Genomic DNA, 26,907 nt, shown 5'->3' on the forward strand with positions numbered 1-26,907 from the left:
GAACCAAAACGATGTCAAGCTATTTCTTGTAATAGTGCTGATATTTTGTGCCACTGTCAGTTGTGAAGGTTAAAATCCTGGACATGCAATCCCTTTCTGAAGAAACAGCACAGATGATTTGCAATTTTCTTGTAAATGCATAACAATGCCATTGTCTGACAAAAAAAATTGTTGGCTTCTGCGCAGACAACGCTAATACGAATTTCAGTGGATTAAAAAGAAGAGGCAGAAACAACATTTTTGCAATATTACAAGATGCACTCGGGAGGAAACTACTAGGTATTGGTTGCGCTGCTCATATCGTTCACAATGCAATCCAAACAACAGGGGATTTCTTGCAAATTTATATGGAAGCAGTTGTTATGAAAATTTATTATTATTTCTATATCTATACTGTTCGTGTTGAGTCATTCAAAGAATTTTGCGACTTAGCCTGTGTAGAGTACCAGCATATTTTAGGATATGGGAAAATTAGATGGTTATCACTGATGCCTGCAGTAGAGAGAGTTTTAAAATTGTTTCCTGCACTTTGTTGTCGGAAGAGAAGTGCCTCACCCTAATCCGCAACTTTTGTGAGAATCCCTGCGCTGAATTGTGGCTCTATTTCGTACATAATATCGCTGCGGTGTTTCAAGCGGCAATTCTGCCCATTGAAGCACAGACTGAAACAGCATTGGAAGTATCTTCTGAACTGGATGATTTAATACATAAATGCTTTGAGAGGCATGGAAAAACCTTTTTGCCCAATGAAGTACGCATGCAGATTACCCAATTAGAAGAGCAAGGATTGGTGAGAAAAAATTACGTTATAAAAACCATTGTAAATTTTTACGACAACTGTGCTGAATATCTAAAAGAAAAGCTAAATGCATTTAGTTGGATTGCATTAAAGGAGCTACCATCGTGGAAAAAAGTACAAGAGAGCTTGCAACATTTTGGGTGGAAGATTCCAAAGGTTGACAACGATAATAATGAGTTATTTGATGAAACAAGCTACATTTGTGGTGATGGCGATAAGGAGTGCGCCTTGCGCCCTCCGATAAATGTGGCAACCCTAGAGGAGAAGTTTCTTACGAGAAGCGAGCAGAGCGAGACGGGCCGGCTGTCGGGAAGTATGCACGAAGTTCCGAAATAAAGCTTAATTTTTATTGTGCACTATGTCTAGTTAATATTTGTATTAATGCAGTAAGAACATAATCTGTGATATGGAATGTGAGGATTCGTGGTAAAACATGTAGGTAACAAGAGTCACCATAATGGTGACCCGGACTGTGTTAAATCAGGCCGTATGAACAGTTTTCAAGCACTTTCGGTTTTGACTACAAGCCATTACTCAAAATGCCCAACCAGAAGTGATGGATTAAACCGGTTTTCATCCTCTGCATCACAGATGAGTAGTAATTATAGATCATTTTATAATTCTGTTTTCTACTTATCATTTAATTTCATTTTCTTTAGTTAAATTTTTGCTTTTATTTTGGCTTAAAAACCTTGCACAATGTCTGATGTTCATGCCGTACAAATTCCAGTTTATAACCGATCAGACCCATCTTTATGGTTTATTATGTGTGAAAGTACCTTTATTCTTGAAACCCCCAAACCTATCACAGAATCCATTACTAAATATAATTATGTAGTTGCTCATCTTCCTCCAGATACTGCATCACTAGTACGGGATTTACTTATGAAACCAGACCCTATTGATTCATATACAAAGCTCAAAACTGAGTTAATAAATCGATTATGAGAATCTTCTCCGCAAGAAATTCGCCAATTATTATATGGAGAGGAATTAGGTTCTCGAAAACCTTCTGATATGCTTAGAAATATGAAATGTCGAGCATAATCTTTAAATGCTCCTGATAACTTAATGTTAGAATTATTCCTTCAACGTTTGCCTTCGACTGTTCAGTCTATTTTGGCAGCAGTTTCCAATTTAACTGTTGATAAAGCTGCAGAAATCGCTGAAAGAATTTTAGAAGTAAATCCAACCCCAGGGACTTGTGCCGTTTCTCGCACAGTCTATCAGTCTTTTGAGGATAAATTATTTAAAGAAATAGAAAAATTAAACAAACGTATTGATCACATTTCTCTTTCTCGTGGTCGCTCGTCAAATTGCGGAGATCACAATAACGAAAGAAGCAATTCCAAAAGGAGAGATTATTCTGTTTACTGGTATCATAGACGTTTTGAGAAAAAGTGTAGAGAAGACAAATGTACATGGCAGGGAAACGAAAACAACAAAGAATAGAAGCAACTTATTCTTTCCCTCAAGTTTCACATCGCCTGTTTGTTCGTGACAGTAGAACAAACCTTTCATTTTTGGTCGATACCGACTCCGACGTGTCCTTACTTCCAGCAAATAATTCTCCCCAACAAACACTTTTCGTTGCTAATTCTTCCACTCTTCATGTTTATGGTCAAAAAACACTTTCTTTGGATTTCAAATTAAGACAACAGTTTACATGGACTTTTCTTACAGCAAATGTTAGCACACCCATTCTTGGAGCAGATTTTCTCCATTTCTTTGAATTGGTGCCTGATCTCAGAAACAAATGTCTCAAAGATTTAAAAATGCAATTTAAAACCATCGGCTGCATGAAAAATGCAGGCATTTATTCAGTAAAAACTGTGTTTAGTGATACACCATATCACAAAATTTTAAAGGAATTTCCTTCAATTACCAGATCCTAACCAACCTGTTAAACACAACACTGTTCATTATATCATAATTAAAGGTCCACCTGTGGTTGCAAAACCTCATCGGTTAGCTCCAAATCGCTTAAAAATAGCAAAACAAGAATTTCAAACTATGATGCAATTGGGGCATTTGAGACCTTTGAGCAGCAATTATGCATCCCCACATCACATGGTTCCAAAAAGGGGAAGTCTGGAATGGAGACCTGTAGGAGATTATCGAGCATTGAACGCTCAAGCAATAAAAGACAAATACTCTATTCCAGGCTTAGCCGATTTTACTGCTGCATTGCACGGTACTAAAATTTTTAGTCATGTCGACCTGATTAAGGCATACACCACTAAATACCAATTAAACCAGCCGACATCCACAAAACCACCATATGCACACCATTCGGTTTATTCGAAAGAACCTGTATGCAATTCGGCTTTTGCAATGCATCCGCGACTTTTCAGCGTTTTATAGATGAAGTCACGCAGGATTTAGAAGGTGTTTATGCTTTTGTCGATGACTTGCTCATAGCCTCTAGAGATTCTGAAGAACATTGCAGGCATTTGAAAACTTTATTTTCCAAACTTCAGGAATATGGACTTTGCATAAATGTTTCAAAATATACTTTTGGTCAAACGTCTATCGATTTCTTAGGTTTTTCAACTTAGTGAAAATGGAATTGAACCTTTCCTTCTTCCCCTCAAATGTATTTCAGATTTTCCTCAACTTACCACTCTCACTCAGCTTCGCCGATTTTTAGGCATGTTTAACTTTTACAGATGTTTCATACTTAAAGCAGCACATATTCTTTCTCCTTTAATAAAATTGTTAGAAGGCTATATTAATAAAAGGAAATCTCGTTCTCGTGTTCAGGATTCATCCGCACAATTAAATTGGAATGAGAATGCTGAACAAGCCTTTATTACTGCCAAAAATGCCATTGCTCAGGCTACCCTTTTGAGACATTCTATTCCCGGAGCGCAGCTAAGCATCTGGGTAGATGCCTCAGACGTCGCAATAGGTGGCACACTTATGCAATTGTCTCAACAAACATGGGAACTTATAGCATTTTTCTCTATGAAACTCAATAAAAGTCAACAGAAATGGTCCGCGTACGATAGGGAATTATTTTCAATTTATTCTGCAGTTAAGACATTCCGACACATGTTAGACAGCAGAAATTTTATCATTTATACGGATCAAAAACCGTTAATATACACTTTTAAACAGAACCCTCATAAATGTTCACCTCGACAATTGCACCATTTAGATTTTATTTCTCAGTACTCTACTGATATTAGGCACATGCAAGGTTCAAAAAACGTCGTTGCTGATGCTCTTTCAAGAATCAAAATTGATTCCATAACAAAATCTCCATTTTTGGATTTTAAAAAATTTTTGGAAGCTCAACAGCATGATCCGGAGGTACGAAACCTTCTCAAAAACAATACATCATCTTTGAAACTGGAATGTAAACTGTGCCAATATTCTAATGGTAATATTCTTTGTGACATATCAACGAACATTCCTCGTCCATTTGTTCCGAATTCCTTTCGCAGACTCATCTTTAATCATCTGCATAATCAGTCACATCCAGGAATTGCAGCTACTACGAAGCTTATTTGTTCTCGTTATGCATGGCCCGATATGAAATGTCATATCAAAAATTGAGTGAAATCCTGTGAATCTTGCTAAAAATCGAAAATTACTAGGCATACTAAAGCACCACTGGGCACATTCTCTCTTCCTGATGCACGTTTTTCAGAAATCCGTATGGATATCATTGGACCGTTACCTCCATCAGAAGGCAACGTGTACCTTTTGACTCTCATAGATAGATTCTCCAGATGGCCTGAAGCCATTCCCATCCGGATATGAAAATGGAAACCATTTGCAGAGCCATCTTCAACTGTTGGATACCTCGTTTTGGCTGCCCATCGATCATAACAACAGACCAAAGTTCTCAAACGAGATCCGCAATTTTTGCAGAATTTACGCGCATTTTGCGTACGAACAGAATCATAACAGCCTATCATCCAATGTCCAACGCCATTGTTGAACGATTTCATCAACATTTAAAATCTTCTCTCAAGGCTCACGAGACCAATAACTGGACTGAAACACTACCAGTTGTTATGCTTGGTATTCGGACAGCCGTAAAGGAGACATCCTGTGCTGAACTGGTATACGGCACAACTCTCAAGCTGCGTAGTGATATGATAATGTCATCTAAGATATCTCCGTATGACACTCAATTTATCATGAATCTTCGGCATAGAATGCAACAATCAAATCCAATAGCAACATCTGCACATGGCCAAGAAAAGTGTTACGTAACTGCTACCTTAAAGCATGTATACTTACGTGTCGATCAAGTAAAGCCACCTCTGTGCTAACCATATACAAGTCTGCATAAAATCCCTTCTAAAACAGACAAACCTTTCACAATTGATAGTAACGGTCTGAAATCTACTATGTCTATAGACCGTATGAAACCAGCTTATTTGCTTTTGGACTCTAATTTGCCTGAAATGAAAACAAATAAAGCCTTGAACACAGTTCAGCAGAATAAATCTGCAAATGAACTCTCTAAGACACAAACTGTCACTAGATCGGGAAGACATGTTCACTTCCCTAAAACTTGTTTCTTACATAACAATTTAAAACTTTTTTTAATTCATATCATAACATATTTTTTTGTTATTTCATGTTTATTATATGTGTTTACCTTGTTATATATTGAATTGCATTTTGATCTTTTCTAATTTTATATTCTAATTTTGTAATTCTGAAAAGAATACCCGACAGTACGGATCCTCCGAGATATTTTCATAACCTGATGTTGTTCCTTTGAATGGCCATCAAAGGAACTGGAAGAAACTCTGTGGTGATTGTGATAAGGAGCGCTCCTTGCATCCTTCAATAAATATGGCAACCCTAAAGGAGAAGCTTCTTACGAGTAGCGAGCAGAGCGAGACGTGCCGGCTGTCGGGAAGTATGCACGAAGTTCTGAAATAAAGCTTAATTTTTATTGTGCACTATGTCTAGTTAATATTTATATTAATGCAGTAAGAACATAATCTGTGAACATAATATGTGAGGATTGGTGGTAAAACATATAGGTAACAACATGATAGGAGTCACCATACATTAAGCAATTTACTTCTCCACAAAAGATTGCAGATTCCAGAACGCTAGTGTCGACTGTCGATGGACTGAAATTTTTCATCATTTCAAGGATAAAAACATGCATGTGCGCAAATCCATAAAAGTGTGGAGTTTTTGTTGTGTTTCCCAGGGACAAACGGTGAAAGAGTTTTCTCCTGTATGAATATCATATGGACAACTGAAAAGACACAGTTAAAACTGGAAACAGTACAAGCAATGTTAATGGTGAAGTGCAATTTTGAGTTTGACAGTTCCTGTGATGAAGTCTACGAGAGACTTCTACAAGAACCAAAACTTCTTGGAAGCATTCATTCATCAATGAACTTCGTGTACGGTGCACCTACACAGGATGATCCTTCTAGGTCAGCGGCTGATCAGGAAGGCCCATTGTCCGCGTCATATTAAAACATTTACGGCATCGTGTGCTGGATGGACACATTCAAGCAGTAAGGTAGGTAGGAAGTTACAAACTTTTGTTTTCCGACTGCTATTTTTTTATTCTTTGACTTCACTCTTACTGGAAGCACATCTGAGTCCAGATACCAAAGTCCGTGATTGCTGATTTAATTGTTTGATTCAGTCTGAGATATGGATAAATTCTAATTTTACCTTCAATAACAGAGTCTGTTTAACACATAGGTAATTCGCAAATGATGGGTAATTCTTTAAAGGCAAAGATCTTTAATCCGGACTCATCGGAACTTCGGCGATTCCGGATTATCGGTTTTTCCAGATTATAGATCATAAGTTTAAATCTGGTAAGATGGCATGCAGAAATTATAAAATTAAAAATATGAAACCATAATTTATGAAATAAAGAGCAATTATGATCTAAAGGGTATCAATATTTACAAAGAAAAGCTTCATATTTATTTGTTTACTTTGTTAAACATATCTTTCAATGCGCGCATGCGTAAAGCATAATTACGCATACTCGAAATTAGAAAATTGCAACCAGAAAACTATTTGATGTGTATTCGTGATATTTTTAAAGACGAGGAATTTGATTTAAGTCATATCAAAGACAGAGTACATTGAGATGAAATACTACTTTTAGTAAGGAATTATAAGCCGAATAAAATAAAAACATCTGCCCTGAAGATAAGGATATAGCTGACAGATCAACTTCCAGTTGATTGCACGCCCCAACATTCCCCCTCCCCCCCGCGACGTTCAGCTGACTGAAAATAAATCAGATGACATATTTGAAATTGAATTAAGAACCGTCTCATCAAATAATGAATATGTGGGAAGGGAACAACCAAAGTCTGAATCATGTATCGCATTATAATAAAAAAATGGTAAAATTCTGCCATAAAATAAGAAACAATTTAGAAAAATCAAAATGTAGCTTGTAATATATTCAAAATAAAACTACGCATGTGAAAAATATTGTAGCATTTTTATTTTAAAACAGAGGATTTTTAAGGAAAATGATTTGTATTTGTCCTACCCATGGTTAAAAACGCAAAAGCTCCCATGCAGCCATTTCATTCATCAATTCATCACCATCTGAAACCACATTGAATTTCTCGTTTTCAGTGGTTTTAAAATCTGTCCACCGATGTCATTGAAATTTTTAAGTTTTTAGCCCAAAACGCGTTAGTCCAGAAGGGCTATTAATTTCGTTTTGGGATTTTGCATTGAAAACTTTAAATGTCGGTTCATTTTTCAAACTGTTGCCTCCAAATATTATAGCCCTGTACTGTGTTTAAAGAAATTAAATAATGAAGAATCTGCATAAATGTATATAGGTTCTCACATCGTGATAAAATGACGCTACCTACAGCCATCAAATTTTGAACAATGTACATTTCCATCTGAATATGGGCATCTGGAAGCCCAAATTTGGAATTTGTGTTATTATCTATTTCTTATTTTGTAAGACCTTAATGAATTTTCGAATTAACGACCTTAATGAATTAACAAACTCAACGATTTCAAAGCGAGCAATGGCTACACTGTACGAGGGGGGGGGTATCTCCAGCGCACAAGACTGTGTATCAGAAATTCTAAAGATATGCTCATTTTAAAAGAATTTTGTGACATTGCTGTTGAACTGAATTTTAAAGTTTAAGTGCAAAGAACATGATATTTAATAACTAAAAGTAACCCACAAAACATTAAAGAAACGCCCTTTGTCATAATGTAAAATATGCTTAAAAAAGTTTACAGATTTTTTTAATTTGATTCCATTTATTAATAACAATTGCCATAAAACAGATTACTACTATGATAATATTTTTTACTGAATTCCCCATGTGCTGTACATTAAATCCATAATCAGAGCACTTACTATTACAATCACAATTATGAAGTATTTATTATTACAGCTGCATGATCAGTGCATTCATTATTACAATTGTGAAGTATTTATTATTACAATCTGCATAATCAGGGCAATTATTATTACAGTTACGGAGTATTTATTATAACAATCTGCATTATCAGGGCATTTATTATTAAATCTGTAATCAGGGTATTTATTATTACATAAACTAGTAGCATTTGTATAATGCTACAATGCCTAAAATATGACACACAATTCGTCACAGAAAAAATGACTTCTAGAATTGCTTGTATTTCAGTCTAGTTTCCCAATGATTAAATTTCATCACTTCTATTAAATCTTTTTTTGTATGGGCTCACAGTCAAAATTTACTTGCTTTTCATCTCTTTATTAATATTTTATATTTTTGCTGTGTTAATTGAACAGCTTGGTGATTTTTCAAATTTTTTTGTTTTCCAACTTTCTCATTTTAAAGTTTGCAAAGTAGCACTAATTGTCTATTGCCAAATCTTGTCATTTTTTACAACTTTTAACTGTTTACCTTTAGAATAATAGCAGCTATTTTTTTTAACTTTTATGTATTCCTAGATGAGTAGGTAAATGGATTCCCCACCCCCAGAAAAAATGATAGTTCAAGGTTGGAAGACCTTCCTTGTGACTATAAATTCTGCAGCAAATGCAAAAGCCAATACTGTTCCTTTTTTCATGCATGAAAGCATAAGTTATGAAAAGTAAGCTTTAGAAGTGATTCCAGAAATTCGTGCTTAGCTATTTCCTAGAATTTTGAAAAGATTGTGCTTTTGAAGAAACTAGTAAATCTATTAATAAGGGGAGGGAGGAATTATCAATGGGACATTTGAATCTCTAAATCTCATGAATATTAAAAATGATTTGAAATTTAAAAGCTTGAATCTTTATGCCTCCCCCCCCCATCTGAATCTGCTAAATCCTAAACTATATGTCATCTCTTTATTAATATTTTATATTTTTGCTGTGTTAACCTTTTGAGGCCGGGGCTTTGGTAGCAGTAAAAGCTACCAAAAGAGGGGAAAATCTTGAACCCAATGCTTTCCCCCCTTTAAAAAATCACCTCCTATTTGCAACAGAGATTCTTGTGTAGTTTAATGGATTCTCAGAGGGGTGCATCTATGTCGCAAAAGGGAGATCTTTGAAAGAGATAAGTGGTTGAAAACCCAGGGATGTCAAATTTGACATTTCACCCCACTTTTCAGCCTGTAAAATGGGGGAAAAAGACATGGCCATTAAAGTTGACAACCCCGTCCATTCAAACAGGGAATACAACTGCCAATATATTGGTCATCCGTCTACAAAAGGTTAATTGAACAGCTTGGTGATTTTTCAAATTTTTTTGTTTTCCAACTTTCTCATTTTAAAGTTTGCAAAGTAGCACTAATTGTCTATTGCCAAATCTTGTTATTTTTTACAACTTTTAACTGTTTACCTGTAGAATACTAGCAGCTATTTTTTTTTAACTTTTATGTATTCCTAGATGAGTAGGTAAATGGATTCCCCACCCCCAGAAAAATTGATAGTTCAAGGTTGGAAGACCTTCCTTGTGACTATAAATTCTGCAGCAAATGCAAAAGCCAATACTGTTCCTTTTTTCATGAATGAAAGCATAAGTTATTAAAAGTAAGCTTTAGAAGTGATTCCAGAAATTCGTGCTTAGCTATTTCCTAGAATTTTGAAAAGATTGTGCTTTTGAAGAAATTGGTAAATCCAAGGGGAGGGAGGAATTATCAATGGGACATTTGAATCTCTAAATCTCATGAATATTAAAAATGATTTGAAATTTAAAAGCTTGAATCTTTATGCCTTTCCCCCCCCATCTGAATCTTCTAAATCCTAAACTATATGTCTGTTAAATGTTTTAACATTATGGAAGGATTAAAGGATCAATTTTATTGACATCCAATCAGCATTCATTAAAAAAAAAGAATACAAATGACGTTATTTCAGTTGACTTGAATTATCAGCATCATCTCATAGCAGCCCTTCAAGGCTTAATGCCACATACTTTATTCTTGACAGAACTTAGTATTCCTCGTTTACTGTTTATCTATATAATGCAAAGTCTAAAATCCTGATGTCCACTATCCAGAATGATCTAATATACAGACCTATTGACCACCAGCCATAAATTAAATAATATAAAAAAAATCCACTTACAAAATCTAGAAACAAAACAAAAGGAAGCAGGTGTGCCACAAATATGATTTTTCTCCTGACTAACTGAGATTTTTGCATGTCAATTTCAAAGATCTGCTGGCTAGGGAATCAGACCATTGCCATTTACAATGCAATAATTGACATTGTATTGATATTAGCCAGTATCACAAACTTTCAGCACTGAGTGATTGTGAAGATGTTAGCAGTTTTCGATCTGACATAAATAATTAATAGAAGGTCTCACTGTTGCTATGTCTACATGTCACCTAACTAGATTTAAACTGATGATCAGAAATTCTTTGAAAGTGGAATCATGAAATTGCCAAGATAGCAAACAGCTACTGAATAAAATGGTCAATATGTTACCGATTGACGTTATTTCTTTGTATAAAGCATTTTTATTTTAATTATGGAAACAAACTTAATTTCTAATGAACTTTAATGCACATGCGTTTTATTCCAAATAAGTCTTTTCATGTTCAAATTTCAAAATCAAACACTCAGTTGTTATAAAAAAGTGCACATCTGTTGCAGATATTCATTATATAGGATACCTGATAACTGTTAATATGATGAGAGTTTAAAAATCAGTCTAATAATTTTACCTATTTCAACAGCCGATATGAAGAACAGCTTGCAGACATAGAAAATTTCCATAAGATGCTACTGCAAACCATATCAAACCCCCAAAACACATCAAAATAAAAAAAATCCTTAATCTTTGAATTGGATCCGGCTTATTATTTTTTGCAGACTGTTAAAGCAATTTTACAAAAAGTAAGCTTGAACTTTCATTTATGTCAAAAAGAGTTTCCAATTCTGGAGCTGCCAAAGGATCTACAAAGCGAAAGCATGTTTCGATCTCCATTAAATAAAAAGTGGAATTGCTGCAAAAAATGGATAAAGGCATGAAGAAAGTGACAGAGAGGTGATTTGTTTCTCTAACCATTCCGAAATCTGTTTATCAATTTCACACTGCTCTGCAGGGGGGGGGACGTCGCGATGTGCAATGAACTGGAAGTTGATCTGTCAGCACTATCCTCATCTTCAGGGCAGATGTTTTTATTCTATTCGGCTTATAATTCCTCACTAAATGTAGTGTTTCATCTCGATGTACTCCGATATAATTTAAATCAATTTCCTCGTCATTATAAATATCACAAATACACATCAAATAGTTTTCTGGTTGCAATTTTCTAATATCAACTATGCGTAATGTATGCTTTATGCATGCGCGTGTTGAAAGAAGTGGTTAAAGTAAAGAAATAAATATTAAGCTTTTTTTTTGTAAATTTTGATACCCTTTAGATCATAATTGCTCTTTATTTCATAAATTATGGTTTCATATTTTTAATTTTATAATTTCTGCAGCCATCTTACCAGACTTAAACTGGTGATCTATAATCCGGAATCCCGATGAGTCCGGATTAAAGACTTTTGACTGTATTATGTTTTTTACTGTAAAGTTTACAGATTATAGTTATTTTTTATAATTATAGTTAATTTTTACTTTAGTTTTGAGAATTTTATTTAGATATTTAATAAGCTATAAATATAACTACCTTTTTTCTGTATTTATTTATATATTTCATGCTCCTGTTTTTTGGGGGTAGGTATAATCAAAAATTAAAATATCAGAAATCAAAGAAGATTACCAGCAGAAATTTAGTAAAGGAGGAAAGGGGTGCTTTTTGACTTATTGCATACTACTTTCGAAAAGTTGCAACTAATTTTTTGCCAAGCTAATACACAAAAGGCAACAGCCATTTTTAAAATGGCAGCACATTAAGAATTCCATAAAAGAGAAATCAATAAACAAAACTAAAAACAGCAAGAAACATCCATAACAATATGCCTTTTTCAAGAAATCCTCATGCAATTTTATGCTGTTCTCCCCTATGTACACACCAATCTGTTTCTTCTTAAATAAATATCAAAGAAATGATAAATTCCACGCTGCGCATGATGTTGTTCTCCGACACCTATGCTGTACATAACGACTGGTTTGGTTTTGGTTTGGTTTATTTCATTATTGCAAAGCACGCTAGGGCTATCTGCCTAAGGGAAGGGATGCCTTCGTGGAGGACTTTCTAAGGGAAACTGGCTCATATACACATTACACATGGGGAAAACCACGAAAGCGCCCCTGCAGCCAGCCCGTTTGCGCGATTCGAACCTCGGACCGAACTACCACTGTTCAGCGACTTTACCGCTCGGCCGCTGGTGGGCTCATAACGACTGGTTCTTGCTTTTTAAAAAATCACAATGTCTCCAGAATGTACAATGAGCCCCCCCCCTAAAAAAAGGAAGAGTTCTATGTCTCCCATTCTACTGGGACAAAATTCAAATTGCGTTTTCCACGTCTCGAAGGCACAACTTAGGATATATGTCAGATTTATATATAGCATTGTTCTAACATAGGTATTTTGACACAAAATCGGGCTTTTTCTGATATAACATACCAATACCTTTCCATATTTCAATTCTATGACTCAAATTATGCCTAGATGTTATATTTGGTGCGAAATTTACGGAGAAATTCAAAAATTTATCTTGGCGCCTTTTTTTCAGTTTTCGCCAAGAATAATTCACTTGGAAAACATCTTAATATATGGCAACCAACTTTTCTTTCCCTTTCATTATGCCAGAGAGGGAGAAAAGGCACCTCGTTCCTACCTTTTTACACTGTGCATGAGCGGAAAAAAAGTTACATCGTTCCTACTTTCAAACAATTTTAGCAAAGTGTCTAAACCACATTTGATGCTTTATTGTCAAATTTCAAAATGAGCCAATATATAAATTCATGTATATCTTGGAAATTTTGAATAAAAAACTGTAATTTTTTGCAGATATGCTTAGAAATATGTCTTCTTTAAGATGATGGTACAAACTTTCTAGATTATAATTCAAAATTTTTTTTGAAAAATTTATAAAAATTATTTAAAACTACAAATTTTAAAAATAAATCATAAAAATGGATGAATTTTATTTGGAATGAACCTGAATTTTGAAATGTGAAAGGAAGAATCAAATAAATTTAATAAAAAAAGAGAGATTAATAAATATATACCAAACTCAATTAACACTGAGGAGCTAAAATTTTGAGAGCTAATTTTTTAAAAACTACTCATGTGATTTTTATAAAACTTGGTAGTTTGGCGTAATTTGAGTCATAGAATGAAAATATGGAAAAAAAATTGGTATGTTATTTCAGAAAAAGTCTGATTTGTGTTAAAATATCTATATTAGAACAACGCTATATAAAAATCTAATACATATACGAAGTCGTGCTTTCGAGACATGAAAAATGCAAGTTGAATTTTGTCGCTCAGCCTAGTAGAACAAGACATATAGAACTAACCCTCCTTTTTTTTGTTTTTGCGCAGTGTACTTATGTGGCAATCTAGGTATGCGTGAAGTCCATAGACAAGTATTGATTTCCACCTCTAAATCTGACAATAATTTTTCCCAACTTTATTTTTCCATCTTCAATAATTTTTTCTTATAAGGAATTGTAAAGGGACTGTGTAGTTTGCCAGCTGATGAAAAAGACAGCTTTACATTTCTTCAAAAATATGGCATTTTGCCCACGAGTAAAAAAATGCAAAAATTCACTTTCTATGAAGTTTTACTTCTTCAACAACTAAATTTTATGGGAATACAACATGAAAAGCTGCAAGCAAAGTGTCAGAATGTGGAATGTCAAATGTGAGTAATTCTTTGATGTTTAACACACACTGAGTACATGCAAAGAATAACAGGATATACAATGCCAAGTTTATACAATTCTCTGATGTTAAGCGGAAACAGATCACTGTATACATAGAGAAAAGAGCACAAAATATTCCATACAGGTTTTGTAGAAGATACATATTTTATTTCAAATGTTTCTTGCTCTTTTAATCTAATTCGTTTATTGTTCTTATATGGAATTTTTAGCATGCCACCAATTTTAAAATGGCTGTTGCATTTCACATAGTAGACTGACATAAAAAATTGGGCAATAATGAGTTGCTAATTTTTTGGACGGGGTGTAGGTAGTCAAAAAATATCCAGTTTTTTTACACTGTATTTCAAAAAAATTTGACTTTTTAAGAAGTACAATCTCACTGAATGCGAATTTTTGTACTCTTTAGTCTTTTGCAAAGTCCCATATTTCCAAAGAAAGATATCTGACATATTTTTTTAAGATGCTTTCTTTTTCATCAGCTAGCAAATTCCACAGTTCTCTTATCATTTGTTACAAGAAGATAACAAATGTACTCAAAGTAAAAAAAAAATACACACTAATTAGAAAAATGACCATCAATTTTGGAGGGCTGCATGTGCCTGCATGCCTAGTTTGCAATATAACATTTTGGTGATGTCATGGGCTGTCGCATCATTATTTTGTTGATATAGTGCTATCCCTCGTGAATACTTTTTTTTTGGGGGGGCAGACATCTTGTATGAAAGCAAAGGGCATAGGAAAGAAGCCAAAATGCAGCAATATGCCACCGAAAATGCACGGTATAGCTTTAACTGAAAACTACTTCCATAATTACATATACCTATAAATTAGCACAACCACTTGGGCACCATTTAGCAACTTTTTACAAAATGGTGACTTATAATTGATAAAAACTGTTTAGTACAGTCAAAAGTCGTTAATTCGGACACCCATAATCCGGAATGATCTATAATCCGGACCTCAAAGCTAAAATCTTTCTGCGCACGCGCCGCGTTGACACATAGGCATTTACGCGTGCGCGTAAGATATTTTACCACTGCGCATATGCGTGTGCGCAAGCGCAGAATACGTTTTCGCGTGCGCGTTTTGTGTATAACGGACGGTATAATCTAAAATTATCTATTTCAGTTAATGTTGATGATTGCGTTGTTCCTTAATCTTCGAATTGGATCCGGCTTATTATTTTTTGCAGACTGTAAGAGCAATTTTATAAAAGTAAACTTGAACTTTCGATTATGTCAAATAGAATTTCTGATTCTGGAGCTCCCAGAGGATCACACAAAACGAAAGTATGTTTCGATGTCCATCAAACAAAAAGTGGAATTGCTGCAAAAAATGGATAAAGATATGAAGAATGTGACAAAGAGGTTAGTGAAAATGAAAAAATTTCGATTGACAAGTTAGTCAGTATTCTCGGCACAACAATTAACGGGACTTGAACAGTGGAACTTTGTAACTGAACAAGAAATTGTGTCTGTTTATAGAATTAAAGAGAAAGTATTATCACATAAAACGAAGCAACTTAAAACAACTTACACTGAAAGAAATGTTTAATAAAGTAAACAAATAAATATTAAGCTTTTTTTTTTTTTTTTTTTGTAAACTTTGATACCCTTTAGATTATAATTCTTCTTTATTTCATAAATTAAGATTTCATATTTTTAATTTTAGAATTTCTGCATGCCATCTTACGAGATTTAAACTGATGATCTAAAATCCGGAAAAATCGATAATCCGGAATCGCCGAAGTCCCGACGAGTCCGGATTAACGACTTTTGACTGTACTTAATTATTTTAGATTTTAATTCGGCACATAGCTGGAAGATCAATCAATAATCACAGTTACTTTTTTTTTTTTTTTTTTTTTTGTCTCAGGTAAAAATTTTGTGGTGATTGCATATAGAACAGCTTCAAAGTAATAGTAATTGTTCCTTTCAGTGATTTTGCAGCAAAATGCTGTACTCCTGCAAGAAATTTTCTGCAATTTCATCCACTGTAGGTATCACTGCAGCCATATCAAACAAGTGCATATTTTTAAATTCATTTAAAGATGAAAATACTATATCATGATTTATCCATAAAAATCACTGAAACTTCTATTACCAAAAAAAATGACATTTGAAAATGGCAGTACATTTTGCTAAAAACTGAAAAATTTTTATGTATATAGTAGCCACAGTTTGGTTCATTCTGGAAACTTGGAGGCTTCTACTAAGATAATACATAAATCAATACTAATATGCAAATATTAACCCGGCGGAAGTCGCACCAAGAAAAGTTACTAGAGTGGGCGCGTGGGGTATCACATACCCCAATATTTAAAATACAATAAAAATAGTATTATTTAGTTTTAAAACTTTTTTTTTCTTGTGTTTTATAAATAAGTGAATAATAATTGGGTTTCAAAAAATTAATTTCCGAAATAATCTTAGAGTTAAAATTAAGATAAATGAAAATAATAAATATCATGCCTCTAAGTTTTATTGCATCTCTAATACACCATGCTTATTTTATTTCTTCACACTTTGAACGAAATAGATTCATGTGTTCTTGGCACAGAATGTTTTCACATTTTAAACATTGCATTCACGTTCTTCTGTCCTTGGCGCAAGGGCAAAAAATTTATCACATCTTTCATACTTACTTGTTTCGAATTTCATGTATTCGTTTTAATTCTTCATTGAAACTTCTGCTTTTGTTTTGCATGCAGTACGTCAATTTCTTGGAAAAGTATTAATCTCTGATCTTTGTTCAATACTTTTTCTCATTAATTGTAATGCTAAGTTCTTCAAAAACAGACTTTTGTTTCTTGTTGGTGGATTAGCAGTTGAATGTAATATAATTTAAGCATTTATTACAGCAACATTCAGTGCAGGAAAGAAAATTACCATTGGCCACCTTTTTGTTATTCAGGCAATTGAATAATTGGCTGGCATTTCATCCCCCATATCCACTGCTCCTTTAGTCTTATTATTAAAACATATAATTCCTGACGTTTTATTTTCTCCAATAGTATCATCTATAGTATGATCATTATATAATTTTGAAAGCATAAGAACAGTTTTTCCTTTTTTAGGAACATCAGGAATTAATGTTTTATCTTTTTTGAAACCAAAACATCGTAGAAAATATTCTTAGTTTCATTTTCAGTTTCCAAAATGCAATCTTCATCGCTTTCAAATATTTCTAATAAATCTCACATGCGTTGCATCTCCAGTTCAAAGGAACTCGTTCTTTTTACCATAATGCAGTTAGAAATTTTTAAGAATTTAATGTCAAGTACTTTAAAATCACTTGCGAGTAGAAATATTTACTGTTACACTCTAGAAATAAATTTCTGAACTAAATATTCAGTCAGAAAACCACTTACACGGACAGGCGCATGGGGTGTGTCATACCCCAGTTCCAACAAAATACCGATAAATCTTTTTCTGAAACACACAGGCAAAGAAAAAGTGGTTCTGAAAGTCAACCACAACTAGAAACTCAGCTACTGAAAGCAGCACAGAATTTCAGTTTCACAAGTTAGGAATATTCCACTTTTATGTAGGGTTGGGGTAACACCCCACGTGCTTTCCCGCAGGTTTTTCTCCAGGAGGAAATGCTTCTGACATTAAGAATTATAATTCTGTTATTGCACTTTTTAATGCTACATAATATGTAGAATTGCATCAGTGTTGGTTTATATCCAAATTCTACTTCAATTTACAATTTAGAATTTTATTTATCATTAAATCATAAAAATTTTATTTATCATTAAATCATAAAAAAACTCAAATTTACAAATCTCATGTAGGCTGAGCATTGGTGCAGGATACCTACAATATATTTGTCATGTGTCTTGCTGGCATTATGCAGTTTACATTTATGAATTAAGTTTCATGATATAGTGCTAGAAATAATGCATTTACTCAAATGTTTTATTTTTTTCATTTCTGCATACCTTTCTTTAGTAGTCATAATGCACTGGTTTATGATTAATTAGTAAAGTGGACTCATGAATATAATTATTATTGACAAAGCTTCTGACATTATGCACAAAGTGAAAGAAGTTACACTGAAGGCCTTATGATTTGATACAATCATTTCAAGATTATGAATTTTGTACTAACTGAGATTAAAAAATGTACAAGAATGCAATCCACATGAAAATAAACAAAAAGTGTAACTTACGGGTTTCCAATTTCAAAACTTTCAAAACGCCATTATCACCTCCACAAGCAATATAACCATGTGTTTTATCCCATGCAATGGATTTCACACTGATGCTCTTTGGTAGAGCAATCTAAAGTAAAAGAAGACATCTCTGTATGCAAATTACAGTTAAATATGGACAAAATTTACAAATAAAAGTCAAACTGTACTTGGTCAGTTTCCTAACAAAATTATCAGCAAGCATTAAAAAGAAATAAAATAAACAGAGTTAATACACTTTAAAGCCTGCCTAATGTAATACAGTGAAACCCCTCAATGACAAATTCAGTTCATAACAAATCTGGATATAATAAACAGACATTTTAATTCTCAAATATTCTTAATGTTATTTTACACAGTTATTAAGGACCTCCAAATGTATGAAAATCAGATATAACAAACTTCATGAAAAAATACTTTTTTCGTTTCTTACAAGTTTCTGCAAGTTTTAACAGAAAAATTACAAACCATTATACTTGTATATGCTTAAGCTATATATTAAGATAGTGAAAAACATCATTATGTTATTGTTCTTTTATCTATATGTTTTTCTTTGCATTTTACTTAACACCCATTTTTTGGAAAAACTAGGTGCACAATAAACATATTTCAGGAGCTTATTGTGTACCCACCCGCCTGTAGAACATCTAGGCTATTGATGATCAGAAAATCTTACATGCCAAGATTTTTTAGAAATGTGAAAATTCTTCTGTTTCCTATCCAAAGCTAATTATAAGGACATGGACGACTTCAGAACTGTTTGAAGAACAACTATTAAAATGGGATGACGAACTTGCAGTCAAAAAACAAAAGATTCTACTTTTGATTGACAACTGTATTGAATGCATGATTGTCAAAAACTTGGATTGTTTTCTTGTTCCAAATGCAATGTGAATTCTCTTGCAAACAGACCAAGGTGTAAGCAGGAGCATGAAGTGTCATTACAGAAAGCAATTTATTTGAAGTATTTTGGAGAAATATGATAAACATGTAGATTATAACATTTCAGTTGATGCAAAACTAGCATTAAAAGCATCTTGGCAATCTGTTATAAAATCAAACATTTGAAATTGCTTTCACCACGATTATCTAACAAAGGATGTTTAACAGGAAAACGATGAAAAGGATTTGGATATCACTACGTAACAAGAGGAAAAAAATTTCATTTTAAATAGCTCAATCAAAAGGGTGTTTTCTCAAACTTGTGATAATAATGGTACTTCGTGTGAAGATATTATAATAGAAATTAAAATGAAAAATGCTTATATCAGAGATTCTTTTGATATCGATGAAAATGTTAAAGAAATTCACCATACAGAAAGCAAACTCTACCATACCACATGCCAAAACTGTGTGTGTCAGTAATAAGTTTTTATTCACACAAACTATAAACAGAATGTGATGTACAGTTCAGCGACATCGTTTTAATTTTCAGACAAAAATTTGGATAAAATTTCCCTGCAGGCTGCATCATACAAGCTGAAAATTATGAAATATCCCTTTACTCAGATGCTAAGTAAATAAGATAAAAGATAAACATGTCAATATTTTAAGCTGTTCATTTACAATATTTTATCTTTTGGGGATAAATTGATTACGCATAGTTATAAATGTGTGCTTTATACAGAAATATGTATTTCAAGAAAAGGATCTAAACTATAACTTTTATACTAAGTAATGCATTATGCAAATTTATTAATATACAATACAATTTTTCTTACAAAAATCAGTTATTATTCTCTTTTTTTGATAGATGCGACAAACTAAAGAGTTCCCTCCCCCTTCTTTGTCAATAGGACGTCAGTCACCAAATGTAATGGGCTGTTTATATCCCACCAAGAATAGTTCTGCAATGATTTTACAAATAGGTAGGAAGAATGAACATCAATCCATACATTTTCTCTCATAGATTTTCACTTGCATAAGTGGATGAATTAGCAGCTGCCAAATATAAACATCTGCATGTTAACAACAAATACTATATTATTGATTCAGATATCAAGATGTGTAAATGACAAAATAAACATCAGTGTGGCACTGGCTGTCACCATTTTGATTTTTACCTAATTGAACTGATACAGTCAAAAGTCTTTAATCCGGACTCGTCGGGACTTCAGCGATTCCGGATTATTGGTTTTTCTGGATCATCAGTTTAAATGTGGTAAGATGGCATGCAGAAATTATAAAATTAAAAATATGAAATAGTGAAGCATTTATGACCTTAAAGAAATTAAAATTTGCAAAAAAAGGTTCAATATTTATTTGTTTGCTTTAAACATTTCTTTCAATATAAGTTGTTTAATTTGCTTTGCTTTTTGTGCTAATACTTTCTCTAATTCTACAGATAGAGGTCATTTCTTGCTCAGTTAAAAAGTTCCATTGTCCAAGTCTTGTAACTGCCACATTGAGAATTCCCACTAAATTGTCAACTGAAATTGTTTTGTCTTCAACAACCTTTACATCACTTACTTTACTATTGGTAGCAATATTTTCTGGATTTAGAACTATAGTACAGATTTTGCCATCCATTAGTTGACTGATGATTGGGGCACTGTCATTGCAATGAAAAACATCTGTTATAGGATCTTCATTTATTACCACTTCTCCACATTTCTTTAAATACTTCATTATTTGGAAAATTTCACTTTTTGTTTGTGATACCTGAACACCTTCAAATTCTCAGCAATCATCATAAAGTTTAGCTACCGTCTGCTATACATTACTGCCGATGTATCATGAGACTGGTGACTACAGACATATTCCAAGAAAATTTGCCTTGCTTCTACTGTTTGCTAAATAAGTTAAGTCTGAATTATATCAGACTATCAGTTATTTATTACACTTATGACTCTTTCTTGCACATGCTTAGCCAAGTCCTGAATAAAGTCCCACATGTACTTAAGACATATCCAGGGCAGGCACCAAACATTTAGGAAATCAGTGCAGTCTCTGCAAACACAAAATTCTAAAAATTTTGCAGTCCCTAAAATTTTGTGTCCAGTGATTTCCCTAAATTCTTGAGATTCTGTCATCATGTAATTTTAAAATTATGCTGACCAGCTCTGGAGCTGTTCCTGGGCTTATCAGAATAACAAATCAGTTATTATCAATTCAAACAGCACTAAATATAATCTTTTACCTATTACTCACAAAATCTATTTTTTGCATATAAAAGAAATTTCTGTTAAATTCCTTCTCGTCAGCACACTCAACACTTAGCAGCAGAGTTAGCTGAAATCTGTAATCATCATCAAGCATAATGTCAAGATAAAAAGTTGGCATGCTCTTTGGCATTCAATTACTAACATTAAAAGAAAAATACTTCAGACATTGCTACATGAGTCGTTTCTCAAGCTGCACTGTGTTGATAGTCATGCAGTGATGAAAGCAAAAAATAACAATTTGCCAGGTTGGCATTAGTGTCAAATGAATATAAGAATCAGGATTCTCCACGGGTTTTATTATAAAAAAATACCAAATGGTTCAGCATAAAGCATGAAAAAAAAAAGGTTGCTGGTGGTAGGATTTTAGATCATTCCAGATTTCTGACTCTGTACTGTACTGGTAATTCTGAATCCAATTACATAATACTGAAAAGAAAAGTTTCAAGCAATTTCTATGATCCAGTATTCTATGAATGGGAAAAACCTTATGGCAGACACCCCAAAAGACTTGACAAAAAACTACACAAAAAATTAAGCTACTGTTCTTTTATTGGGTTATTGGGACTGAATCCAGTGTGTATGTACACTGCGCAGGGAAAAAAAAAAGGGGCAGTTCTATATCTCCCATTCTACTGGAGCGATTGACGAAATTCAAATTGTGTTTTTCACATCTCGAAAGTGCGACTTAGGATATATTTTAGATTTATATATAGCACTATTCTAACATGGGTGTTTTGACACAAAATCGGACTTTTTCTGAAATAACATACAATTTTTTTACATTTTTCAATTCTACAACTCAAATTATGCCCAATTATTAAATTTTGTAAAATTTGGTGCAAAATTTATGGAGAAATTCAAAAATTTATCCTGGAACTTTTTCTTTTCAGTTGTGCCAAGAATAGTTCACTTGGCAAACTTCTTAATATATGGCAACCTATTTTCCTTTTCACATTGTGCATTAGTGTGGGAAAAAAATCACATTGTTCCTTCTTTCAAATAATGTTCTTTATATTATATTTATAATTGTTATTATTTTAAATATTTTTTTCTTTTTCAAATTTCATTTTAATTGTTTAGCTGCATGGTTTCTTTCATTCAAAGAACTGTTTTAAAAATTTCTGTTTACTCATTCGAACTGCGTAGTATAAATAAAAGGTGCATCGTTTATTTTTTCAAATAGTTTTCTTTACTATACAGTCAAAAGTCGTTAATTCGGACACCCATAATCCGGAATGATCTATGATCCGGACCTCAAAGCTACAAACTTTCTGCGCATGCGTCGCGTTCACGCATGCGCACAGGCGTTTACGAGAGCGCGTAAGACCCTTACGGCTGCGAATACGTTTGTGCGCATGCGCGTTTAAATTGTAACGGAGTTATACGCTAAGCTAAAGTTATCTAATTCAGTTAATGTTGCCGATTGCGTTGTTCCTTAATCTTCGAATTGGATCCGGCTTATTATTTTTTGCAGACTGTTAGAGCAATTTTATAAAAGTAAGCTTGAACTTTCGATTATGTCAAATAGAATTTCCGATATATATTTACTACAAAGCGAAAATATGTTTTGAAATCCGAAATCTGTTTATCAATTTCACGCTGCTCTGCGGCAGAGGGGGGGGGCAGAAACGTCATTATTAGATTATAAAGATTATGTCAAATAGAATTTCCGATATATATTTACTAATATGTAATTTGTATCTACAAAGCGAAAGTATGTTTTGAGATCCGAAATCTGTTTATCAATTTCACGCGGCGGATTGGAAGTTGATCTGTCAGCACTATCCTTATCTTCAGGGCAGATGTTTTTATTTTATTTGGTTTATAATTCCATACTAAGTGTAGTATTTCACTCTGTCTTTGATATGATTTAAATCAAGTTCCTCGTCATTATAATTCGCTTCCGATAGTGAAGAAAGTGACCCAGAGGTTATTGAAAACGAAAACATTTCGATTGACAAATTAGTCGGTATTCTCAACACAGCAATTATAGGACTTGAACAGCGGAACTTTGTAACTAAACAAGAAATTATGTCTGTTTAATAGAATTAAAGAGAAAGTATTATCACATGAAACGAAGCAACCTACATTGAAAGAAATGTTTAATAAAGTAAACAAATAAATATTAAGCTTTTTCTTTTTGTAAATTTTGATACCCTTTAGATCATAATTGTTCTTTATTTCATAAATTACGGTTTCATATTTTTAATTTTGTAATTTCTGCATGCCATCTTACTAGATTTAAACTGATGATCTATAATCCGGAAAAATCGATAATCCGGAATCGCCGAAGTCCCGACGAGTCCGGATTAACGACTTTTGACTGTATTTTATAGTTTATTATTTTAGGTAATTTTTAAATTTTTAGACTTTTATTTTAATTGTTTGTATTGCATTGTCTCTTCAGATAATTGCTTAAAATTTTCTATTCATTCATTCAAATTGCGCACTTTAAATATATCTATTAATGTATATTTTCTAGAATTTGATTTTATTTATTTGAATTTCGTTTTTTTCGGAAAAATACTTTGTGACTCAGACTGGGATGCATTTGGAAACTGCATATATTATAAGAGAAAATACAGCAAAGCAGAGTTTACATGCCTTTCAATGTTCCGTTCAGAAAAATATATAAATAAAAGAGATATATATCCAACATTTTAACTTAGGATGACTTGCATACATTGCTTTAAACAGTTTTAACATTGTACCCGTTGCTTTATCATCCTACATTTAATTTCTTAAAATTTTATTCATATTTTATTTTTGAAATCGTAAGAATCAAAAATCATAAAATAAAAAAAATTTTAATTTAAAAAAAAAATACTAAATTTTATGCAAAAATTTATTTTTTCTTCTTAATGGCTTGCCTTATTCTTGAGGCATTCTGTAAGTATATTAAAAAGCATTCAACTTTTCGAAACATATTGGTATTTCTGACATTCATTTTAAATAAAGTGATCGACTTCCATTTCAAAAGGGCCCACAAATGGCCAAGCAGTAAAGTCGCTGAACACTGGTAGTTTGCTCCAGGGTTCGAATCCCGGCAAATGGGCTGGTTGCAAGGGCGTTTTCATGGTTTTCTCATGTGTAACGTGTATACAAGCTGGTTTCCCTTAGAAAATTCTTCCCGAAGGCATCCCTCCTTTTAGGCAAATAGCTGCATGAGTAATTTAATAAACCAATTCATTCCCGTGTCGATTCAATCCATGCCAATTCAATCCATTTCATCAGTATTTGGTCAGAGCCTTTATCAGTCTTTAGAGGCTAGGCATTTGGAAGGCATAAGATGAAAGGAAAGACGGATTTCATCAAGAGGGAGAACGTCTTTACATGATATCCATATACGTCACTGGATAAATTCCTGAATCTTCTAATAATTCGACTGAGAAATCATGGGATGCTCCGTTTGTGAGATGATAGGATGTTCTAGGACATCATTTAAATTTATACTACCATATACAGTCGAATCTGGTTAATTGGACTACCGGATAATCAGACCAGCCGCTTTTTCGGACCAAACCCTAATTAACCAAAACAAATCCTATGTACATAAGCCTAATAGTATTCGCTTATTTGGACCAAAATTCCGTTTAATTGGACCGAAAAACATGAAAGCGAATAAGAAACAGAAGCCACAAGTTGGCTGCATAAGCGGATGTACAGGTGGTCTGCGATATATTTGAGGATCTGTGGTTGTGACTCCCCAGGAAAATGCCTTATCGAAGATCAGGAATTCCTTAAAGTGCATGACAAAAGCAAAACTGGTAGGAGATGAACACGCGCACCATTTTCTTTGACCTTTCTTTAACCTGCACCTCCGAGTTTCGAGGAAATGAACAATAGAGATCCAGCTCCACCTGAAAGGAATTCCCGCCTGTTAATCATGATTAAAGTTTACACAAGAAAGCTGTCATTTCATCACCTTTTGGGGATGACTTTAGTGTCAAAGCTTTGAATGGGCAGCATTTTATCTCCCTCTTGACCTCAACATCTTGAACACGAAACACCAAGGTTTCTTCAGACCACTTTAATCAGTGAACTGTGTGCGTGTCTTGTCTCGCCTGCCAAAATACCATGACAGGACTTGACGTTAGCTGAAAAAATTGGTTTCCTGGATAAGATCAAGCAACAACCACGAAACACTAGTCAGTGTCAGTTGGAGGAAATAACCGGATTGGCAAAGACTACAATTTTGCGCTTGATAAAGCAAGAGAATGAGCTGGAAGAAGTATGGGCCCAATGTGAAGGACGAGAAGGAACTTCCAAAAAACAGAAGCGTAAAGGCAAGTACCCAGATGTCGATGAGGCCCTTAATGAATGGTTTGCCATTGTTACTGGACGATCGGTGTCAGTAAGCAGCCCAATGTTAAAATGCAAAGCAGAAGAACTCGCTAAAAAGCTGGGCCACGATGACTTTCAAGCTACGGACAGTTGGTTGTCTCGAAATCTAGACATGACATAAAATTCAAGGAAGTACATGGCGAGAAAGAAAGTGCAATTTACTGTAACAAAATCCATAAACCTCATTTGGCATTATTATCACTCAAAAAAAAAGATGACAAATTTCAAACTGTGCAAATATGTAAATTTGTGTATATCTTAGAAAATTTTGAACAAAAAAGTCTAATGTTTTGTAGGTATTCTTAGAAATACTCCTACTTTAAGATGATAGTAAAAGTTTTATAGGTTATAATTTAATTTTTTTTGAAAAATTTATAAAAATTATTTGAAAATACAAATTTTAAATATATGTCATAAAAAATGGGCGAATTTTATTTGGAATGAACCTAAATTTTGAAATGTTAAAGGAAGAATCAAAAAAGTTTAATAAAAAATTATATATTAATAAATATATACCAAATTCAATTAACATTGAGGAGCTAAAATTTTTTAAAAACTTCTCATGCGAATTTGTACAAAACTTGGCAGTCTGGCATAATTTGAATTGTAGAATCAAAATAAGGAAAAAAATTGGCATGTTATTTCAGAAAAAGTCCAATTTTGTGTCAAAATACCTATGTTATATATATATATAAATCTAATATATATCCTTAGTCGCACTTTTGAGACATGAAAAATGCAATTTAAATTTCGTCAATTGACCCGGAAGAATAGAACATATAGAATGGACCTTTTTTTTTTTTTTTTTTGGCGGAGTGTACTATAGTTGTATTTGCATATATACATGCATTTCTTAACCTGGTCCTGATAACAGAACAGTACCAATATTAATAAAGAGAAGAATGGAAGTCTAATTAAAACAGGCATTAAAAAATCGACAAGCAAAGTTGAATGATGATAACAACCATTCTGTAAGCAATTAGGGGCTGATCTTTGGAATATGGTAACTGGTAGTTTGGCGACATTTTGGAGGCAATAAAGGTTACTACCTAGGACTTTGGTAATAATGTGAGAAGCACTCAGTTCCGATTACGCATTATTTTGTGTGAGGGAAATGAGAGATCATAAGATATGTCAT

At 33.4% G+C, this 26,907-nt stretch overlaps 1 protein-coding gene across 2 annotated transcripts in view; it reads right to left on the reverse strand.

The window, feature by feature from the left end:
* The window catches only part of Oseg4 (intraflagellar transport protein Oseg4), a 232,542-nt gene that overhangs the window by 200,490 nt on the left and 5,145 nt on the right, over window positions 1-26,907 (reverse strand). For both annotated transcript variants that reach the window (XM_085809853.1, XM_085809852.1), the window contains exon 2: window positions 18,241-18,352. In XM_085809853.1, coding sequence (XP_085665979.1) covers window positions 18,241-18,352 — 112 coding nt within the window. The remainder of the gene's footprint in view (window positions 1-18,240; window positions 18,353-26,907) is intronic.

Source organism: Stegodyphus dumicola, chromosome X2 (assembly GCF_044657685.1).
Source record: "Stegodyphus dumicola isolate Sdum_Otavi_A_Nest chromosome X2, ASM4465768v1".
In the NCBI taxonomy this organism is placed as follows: domain Eukaryota; kingdom Metazoa; phylum Arthropoda; class Arachnida; order Araneae; family Eresidae; genus Stegodyphus; species Stegodyphus dumicola.